At 41.4% G+C, this 8,249-nt stretch overlaps 2 protein-coding genes and 1 non-coding gene across 5 annotated transcripts in view; all 3 read left to right on the top strand.

Moving 5' to 3' along the window:
* Positions 1–175: 175 nt before the first annotated feature.
* trnad-guc (transfer RNA aspartic acid (anticodon GUC)) lies at positions 176–247 on the top strand. The gene has a single exon. It is a non-coding gene; the product is annotated as a tRNA-Asp (tRNA).
* A 348-nt stretch (positions 248–595) lies between these two features.
* LOC107832958 (abl interactor 2-like) overlaps positions 596–8,249 on the top strand; it is a 22,666-nt gene continuing 15,012 nt past the window's right edge. The window contains exon 1 of the mRNA XM_016660907.1: positions 596–643. The gene's annotated coding sequence lies outside the window, so the exon portion shown is untranslated. The remainder of the gene's footprint in view (positions 644–8,249) is intronic.
* Positions 2,116–7,464, top strand: LOC107832956 (uncharacterized). Of its 3 annotated transcripts, none has more exons than XM_016660897.1 (7): positions 2,116–2,204; positions 2,326–3,085; positions 3,184–3,279; positions 3,417–3,485; positions 3,696–4,773; positions 5,109–6,238; positions 6,335–7,464. In XM_016660897.1, exons 3-7 carry the CDS (start codon positions 3,204–3,206, stop codon positions 7,366–7,368), a joined length of 3,387 nt encoding a protein of 1,128 aa, XP_016516383.1. In that variant the 5' UTR covers positions 2,116–2,204; positions 2,326–3,085; positions 3,184–3,203; the 3' UTR covers positions 7,369–7,464. The 3 variants fall into 3 exon arrangements, with proteins under 3 accessions (XP_016516383.1, XP_016516385.1, XP_016516384.1); XM_016660899.1 differs by having other exon boundaries at positions 2,145–2,391; positions 2,482–3,085; XM_016660898.1 differs by having other exon boundaries at positions 2,145–2,723; positions 3,020–3,085.

Genomic DNA, 8,249 nt, shown 5'->3' with positions numbered 1-8,249 from the left:
ACACACACACACACACACACACACACACTTGTCCTTCCACTGAACTGGGAACATGGTATTGACTTCCATTCAGAAAACAATATATTTTGGTAACTAGCAACTCCAAAACCCACACGTAACCTCTACGTTGCCTCAGCTGGACCCGAGAACACCGGGTGTGGAGTCCCTTCGCAACTCCTCGTTAGTATAGTGGTGAGTATCCCCGTCTGTCACGTGGGAGACCGGGGATCAATTCCCCGACGGGGAGGATGTACTCATTTCTTCTGCAACATACAGTTGCTGCTCTTCCTGTTTATATAACACACTTCCCATTGGCCATTGGCCTGGGAATAAAACCCCAGCCTCTGACACAGCAGCTGAGAATTGTTAAGCTAAACGTCTCTAAACCGTTTCCCATTCATTTCCAATGGTAGTCCTAAACCACTACGGACGCAATATATTTTTGACCAGTACGCCGTGGTGGCGCTGTCCAATCTCATGTCCGGGAGTGACACGCCCCCCTCCTTGCTTGGATTCAGAAGAAGGCAACTTTCCGGCTTTTCGACTGAGATTTTTTAGGAGAAATTACCGGCGTTACGGGGAGAAGAGGAAAAATATCAAAGAAAAGCGATATCTTCACATCCATCCTTCTTCATTTTATTAGGTAAGTGATGCCGATGGATATAAAACATGTTTTTCGTCATGATCGCATCTTTTCGGCCGAATATATTACATGTAGCGGGAGCGTTACTTCGTACTACTACGGTGTCTGGCTTTATCTAGTTATATAATTTGTCTTCTGATTTAATGTTATATTTGGTTTATGGATAAAAAAAACATGTTTATCGTCACGATGGCGTCTTTTCGGCCGAATATATTACATGTAGCGGGAGCGTTACTTCGTACTACTACGGTGTCTGGCGTTATCTAGTTTTATAATTAGTCTTCTGATTTAATGTTATATTTGGTGTATGTGTCGGTGCCTGACACTGAAGCTGAATTAAAATTATGCTGTCTTAAGTATTATGACACTGCCTAACAAACCGCAACTATTGTCATTGCTACTGTATGTACAGTATGTTGGACTATCGTATCATGTCAAACATGTATGATGATGATAAAGTCAGCATTTTTACTAAATCATATATTCCATTTCAATCTGTGTCAATTTATTTTGTGAGATGATCAAACACGTCTCTTTTAAATCAGATTATACTCGTAAATGGAGATCTGATTACAGTAGAAGTAAATAAAAACATAGATAAAAATTATATCTTTTGTCCCTCCTGACTTTGGGTGTATTTGTTTTAATACATTTCTAATTAGGCCTTTTCCAGACTCTAGATAAAACATTTTTTTAAAACAACAACCTTGTTTTATTTATATTTTATATAAAAATGGAATTTAATTAAAATTTACTGTTCTACATTGATTAGCTCTAATGTATTAATCATAACATTTAAAGAAAATGTATTTCAAAGTTTTTAAAGTATTTTGTTTAATACCTGATCCATCTTTTTTTGCTCCACACCAGGTCAAAATGCAGAAGACCATTTTTTATCCAGGGAGACTCAGTGTGGTTTTCCGCAAGGGGCCTCTTGGCTTCCTTCTTCAGGATCCCTCTCCTGAGGCAAAGAAGATCAAAAATAATCCCAGTCTGTGGGACAAGTCTGAGCCTAAGAGAGAGGATGTTGTGCGGCAGAATGCTTTGACTGTGGTCCGGGAAAGAGGAGGGGATGTCACAGACGTGTCAGAGGTCCTGGGAGATTACAGCCTCCAATTTGGAAAGTACAAAGGGAAGTGTTTCCGATGGCTCTTGGAAAATGATGCAGGTTACACTTTGTACCTCATCAGAAACCTTCAGAAGCAGGAGGAAGCTGGAATCTGTATCACTGAGAGCCTTAGCAAAGTAAACCACCTAACCTTTGTGAAATATGCTCTCAGTTTTAAAGAGATTAAAGATGCCCAGGACTATGAAGCCAGCAGAGACAATGTTACAGCAGCCTCTTCTGAAGATGACCAGCTGGTTGGTTTTGGCTCTCGGGCCAAGAGCACTTGGAGGGAAATTTGGGACGGAAGAGAAGATGGCTATGCTGATTTCATATTGAAGAAGAGCTGCCTTCATGGGACCAGGATGCAGAAGCTGCACCAGTACCTGCTCAAGAAACAACAGTCCTCCTTCAGTCAGACCAACACACCATCCAGTGAACCAGATAAATGTCTGGGTGAGCAATTAAGAATAGTGTATTAAAAGTGTTAAGATGACAGGGCAAATATTAAAAATTAAATATTCCTCCCAGATTGATCCTTAATTTTTGTATACAATTAATTTTTTGTCTCTTATAGTGATGGAGGAGGATGAAGGATTGGAGGCTGCAATGCTAAACATCTCACCCTCTAAAATCTTGAGCAGTAAACAGACTATGGTTTCGATTGCTGAAATTCTAAAATATGTTCTGCTTGCACTTAGTTTCTCTCACATATTTGTCTCTGTGTACACAGTGTCTGGGTCAGCGGACACAGAGAGAACCCCTGTGTCAAAAGCATCTTCAAGAGCAAAGACAGGTTTTTCTTAAAATGGGAGGTTTCAGAACTGGAGTCTAATACGATGAATAACCCTCCAACCCTGAGCCTTGACCATGTTCTTGTGTTCTGGCCACGTTCCGGTCAAGTTCCTGTTACATTATCACTGTTTGCGACCGTTACTCTGCATGTCAAAGGACTATGAATTGATGGAGATGCTGGTGAGTATATATTTCAATTCTGCATGCTTACCTTTTTTTATTTTATTTTATTTTTTGCAATATTTGTTACTAACAGCATGTTTATTTAAGTGCTGTTGTTCCTCCTGCTAAAGCTAACAGTCAAGTGTTCAATTTGTAGTCTGTTTTGTTTCCCACATTTGGAATTGACCTTCTAAATATTTTTAGAAGTCTGATGAGCAGAAGGAATAAAAGTACAACTTTTTGAGTTTTCACCAACGCCATCTGTTGAGTTCAGTTGTGATTTACATAGTGACTGATATATTCTCTTCATTTAGGACCAACTGCAACGGTATCCAGGCCTTCTGACGCATCAGGTGAACCAGAATCCTCAACAGCTGACAGTAAAGAGTTTTAAATTATATTCTTGAATAGAAATCTTATACTTTTAAATATCTTTAGGCAATAAACTTTATTTTTATTTTCTTCTGACTATTTACAGTCCTGGCAATCACACAAAAGATGCCGGTGGCCCTTCCATCACAGCTGTCATTTATGGTGAAGGAAACAGCAAGTGCAAAAGAATCAGAGGTTAAAGGTTAGTTTCAACTAATCTTTAAAGATCTGCTTGTTGCATAGGTACCACTATCTGGATACTATTCACAACTACTTTATCTGTTGTCTTAAAATTATAATGAAGCCACAGAGAAATAACAGAATAACACTTCTTTTCAGATTCCAGTCCAAGTGCAGCTTCAACCTCTGCACAGAGAGTCCTTTCCTTTGCAGACAGTGCTGAAGACAGTAAGAACTGATTGCATCCAAAAAATGATTTATGTTTTTTTACTCGGAGTAGTTTGATTTAATAAAAACATTTCCACACTGTCTTTCAAATATTTTGTAAATAATGTTGCTACTATTTGGAACACATTCTACAAATTTGTAATTTAATTTGTTTTTTTGTTTTGTATTATTAGGAACCTAATTCCATGTGTTTTCATATTTTTATGACAGCTTCCTCAGCTCAGCCACCTTTTGATGTGCCCGTGATTCAGCATGATCATGACATGAACAGCTGGAACTGTTCTCAGCACCAGAAACTGTGGATGAGGACAGAGCTCCAAGATCTTGGCCTGTGGCCTGGGTCTCGTCCTGTGAGAAATGTTGGCAATGCAATTTCCCTCTGGCGTCATCCTCCGCAGCCTGAGCTCATAGACACAGTGGCTGAGCTCCTGTTTGAGCTTCACCCATTCTTCATTTGGAAACCTGAAAATGAAATCATGTCAAGGCTGAAAAATAATTACAACCTCCCATGCCTTCATGGATGTCCTCAACCACAAGTTGTTTCCGCTGGCGTGGGCCGACCTCGGGTGATTGTTGGGACCAGTGGGCAATATTACATCCTGTCGTCAAGACTTTGCTGTAAGTCTTGTCGGAAGACCTGGTTTGCCGACAGTCCTCGTTGGCTGGAGAAGCTGCCCAGAAGATTCACCAACCTGCTGCCTGCATTTCTCACTTACAAGAAGGCCATCTGTAAGTCAATCGTGGATGAACTCAGACGCACCGGAAAGTCACCTGCAGATATGGCCAAGCAAGTGAATGAGCTCATGCATCTCAAATATGAACGAGCTCATTTAGCTTATCTGCAGGCCATTGAGAGCGTCTGGGATGCAGAGGCAGGGGTACAGGGACAGAGGACCATTGGGCAGTTTTTCAGAAAAAGCCACACACCCTTTCCATTCAACTCCTATGAGGACCCAAATGGCTGGTGTGGTGTCTCTGTGTCTGCCTTCTACCTCACAGACTGTTTGCTAGAGGAGTACAGACGTCAAGAGCCAGCCTTGTCAAGACTCCTCCAAGGCACATTTGGGCAGGTCTTCAGGTCCGATCACACCAGGAAGGTGGCACGAAAGGTCACTTTAGCATCTGGAACCATGTCCAGCTATGCAATTATGAATGAAAACTGGTTAATTGTCTCCTGGGTCATGGTTCAGTCAGAGAGTGAAAAATCCTTGGAACCAATGTACCAGGGGATGGCCAAGAGGTACGATGACGCTGGAGTGGAGAAGGCAGGCTTCCACTGGGTGGACAGGTACGAACAGCCATCCACTGCTTTCACTGCTTTTCAAACTGCAGCAAATTCTGTTGTGGTTCACCTGAGAGACACATACAGAAAGACAACATCAAAAATTGAAATACTACTAATATTACAAATTAAAAATCATGACTATTTAAAAAAATTATGTAATGTTTATGCTTGCTGCTACCATCTTGTGGAGAAAACAAAAGATTTAGGATATCAAATTCAGACCAAATCTCTTCTTTATTTATTTATTTATTTATTTATTTATTTATTTATTTATTTTTAGGGAAATTATTCACTAATTTTTCCGTTGATTGTTAAAGATCCTTTCACATATTTTTTAGGGATTGCTGTGCTTCTTTCAAGATCGAAGAATCCATCCCTGGTGAGCATTTAAACTGGGATGCCTGGAGAACAACCCCTTCCATCGTGTCTGCAGCTACTTCAGGACCCCTAACAAATACCTGTGCCTCAAGGTCATGCTACAATTCAAACATTGTTGTGAAGCTGGACTTGTTCCACTGTTTGCAGAGCTTTTCAAGGGAGTGCACATCAGAACATCACCCTCTTTTCAGCACTTTCTGTCAGCTCCTCTCTGCTGCTTTCTCTGTAGTAGATGAGGAGGATTTGAAGAAGCTGAAGGAGGCCTATGTGTCCTGTGGTATTGTGCCTCCCAATCCAACAAAACAACACATCCGGGAGCACTGCAGGACCAAAATACCACCACCCACAGAGCTGCTGGACAGAGTGGAGAGAGTCATGAAGCATTTTCACCTGGCCAAGGATCCTAACGACGTCCCTCTGTTCAAGTTCTCTATGCTGAAGACGTGGCGTATTCAGCGAGTACATATTCTCAGAGGATGCTTGAGTGACCCTGAGCTGTCTGAGGGAATAATGTACAGACATGGTGGGACGCTTCAGCTCAACCATGTGCCAGGAGAAGGAGCAAAGGTCCCCATCTGGATTCCTGTGCGAGGTACGTCTCAGCAGGAGGGCTACCATTTCCATCAGGCTCAGTGGGTAACTGGAAATGTGGTCTCCACTGAGCTGTTCCAAGCGCAGGGCATGACAGGAGTTGTGCGATGGAACTACCAGAGACTGGTGGACCTGAAGCAGCCTGGAGTTGTCCTTCCTGCAGTATTTGATCCAGCTTTGATAGCTGAGTTAAATACATCGTCAAAAAGAATCACTGGCCAGGAAAAGTACCCTGCACTTCACATCTCAAACAGGGACACTGGAGAAAGATTTGGACTTGAGTACAAAGAACCAGGGTGTCGGCCAGTACCTCTTGACTGGGACAAGCACAAGTCTTTGAAAAGAGGAGAAGGACCTCATCCAAAGCTTCCTCTGCCATCACCCAACACTGAGGAAATAAAACCTCCATCTGTAACTGTTCCTCCACCTGCTGAGGGATCAGCCTCCCAACCGGCCTCTAGTCCTTCCTCTTGTGAAATTTTCCAAATTTCTCCAAAAGGTGAGCAAACACAGTGCTATGTATATACATTTCTGCATTAAATTTTGGAATTTATACCTTAGACTGATAATTTTTACTTACTTCATTGTGTTTCAGAGACTTCACATCCTCTTCCTCTGAGGTCCTCACCAAGAAGTGCCCGCACTGGACCTGTAAAGACAGGTGGACGTGTCTTTGTGTTAGACCACACACGGTGGACCCCACAAATGAAAGAGGCAATAGATGGCTTGCTTCAGAAACACCATGGGGAAAAAGACATCCTGAAAGTGGTAGATCAGGAGTATGCTCAGATTGTTCATCAGGCTGCCACAGATCCTAACAGCATGTTTCATCCAACTGCTAAGCGACACATCTCTGGGTATGTGAAACATGTGGCAAAGCTCCTTAACACCAGTTCTGCAATGAATACAAGCCCTGAAAAACTACTGGACACACAGGAACTGTGGCACTCATTAACTGAGGGTCAGCCAGCTAGTGTTCGTGTGACCACCATCCAGCCCGATGTCTTCAACCCACCTGCTCCCGCTTCAGCAACACCAATTACAGCCGAATCCCTAGAAAAGATAGTGGAGGGAATTTTACAAAAGCAGAGTCAACAATCAGAGCAGCAGCAGCAGAAGAAGAAACAAACCAAAAGGTGTCTTTCTTGCGGACAGCCTAAGTCTCGTTATGAGACTTCTGGCTCCTCCGTTCACTTCTTCTTTCAGCAGGGGCCCGTTAGGTACTTTTACTGCTCTAAAAAGGTTTATGATACATACGCTGCAGATGGACTATCAAAGCCCAACATGACCTTTGAGGAGTTCTCCACCACCACTTTTTTCCAAAAGGAACTCCTGGAAACCAAGAAGCGGGTGGATGAGAGGGCTGAAAAGAAAAGAAAAAGAACAGAACCTCAGCCAACTGGCCGGGTTTGCAGGTTCTGCCACATGGACCTCAAACAAGGTCCCAACAGCCCACACATCCACTCTGGGTTCCCTGGTGTGGCAGGGAAATACATATATTGTCCTGCAAAGGTTCTGTCCATGTACAAGTCTCAGGGTATGGCTAAGGAGATGACTTGGAAGGAATTCTGCAAATCACCTTTTTATGAGGCAGAGCGACAAAGATGGGTGGCTGAAAAGAAAAAATAAATATTACATGGTTCTATTGAGATGTTTAGGTATTCTATTATTATTCTATATTCCATATATTTATATAGATAAAAAAAATCTAAATATGCTGTAAATATGGCAAGATTTTATATTGTAAAAAGTTGAATATGTAAATATTTAAACTGTTGTTTGCCTCTGTTAATACAAAGTAAATATAAATATGTCAACAAATGTGCTTCTTTTTTTTTTTTTTTTTTACTAAATTACACATGATGTGAGATCAATTTACACTATGCATATAGAATATAATTTATTGACTGTCAATGTACATTTATACAAGATTTAAGATCAGTTCCAAAATAATGCATTGTTTTGGAACTGGTCTTCCAAAACAAGATCAGTTCCAGAAATGGAACCATATATTGGTAATAAACCAATATAAAAAAAGGAAACAAATAAATAAATAACGAAACAATGTATAAATTCGTTTATACATTTTTCATAAGAGTTATGTGGTTTTTCCATGAGTGGGTGGAAGTAATGGTTTATAATTTTGCATGACTGGCATTGATTATTGATTATAAACATTTATTTTTTAGAATATAAACACTTAAAAATAGAAAAGATTGGGTAAAGTAACATAAGCTTCTGCCGGAACTGGGAGTCGAACTCGGGTCTGCAGGCATGTCCTGTTTTGCATGGTGTCGGCGCATTACACCTATTCGCGGACGCAGCAGCTGAGAATTGTTAAGCTAAACGTCTCTAAACCGTTTCCCATTCATTTCCAATGGTAGTCCTAAACCACTACGGATGTAATATATTTTTGACCACTATGCTATGGTGGCGCTGTCCAATCTTATGTCCAGGAGTGACACAGCCCTCCCCTTGCTTGGATTCAGAAGAAGACAACTTTCCGGCCT

The sequence above is a fragment of the Poecilia formosa genome, unplaced genomic scaffold (assembly GCF_000485575.1).
Source record: "Poecilia formosa unplaced genomic scaffold, Poecilia_formosa-5.1.2 Scaffold301, whole genome shotgun sequence".
In the NCBI taxonomy this organism is placed as follows: domain Eukaryota; kingdom Metazoa; phylum Chordata; class Actinopteri; order Cyprinodontiformes; family Poeciliidae; genus Poecilia; species Poecilia formosa.
This window is presented reverse-complemented; position numbering and strand designations above follow the sequence as displayed.

Coding starts and splice junctions, on each gene's coding strand:
- LOC107832956 (XM_016660897.1), top strand. CDS start 3,204: ATGCCGGTGGCCCTTCCATCACAGCTGTCATTTATGGTGAAGGAAACA. Junction 4,774..5,108: donor GGCTTCCACTGGGTGGACAG/GTACGAACAGCC, acceptor CATATTTTTTAG/GGATTGCTGTGCTTCTTTCA. Junction 6,239..6,334: donor TTTCCAAATTTCTCCAAAAG/GTGAGCAAACAC, acceptor ATTGTGTTTCAG/AGACTTCACATCCTCTTCCT.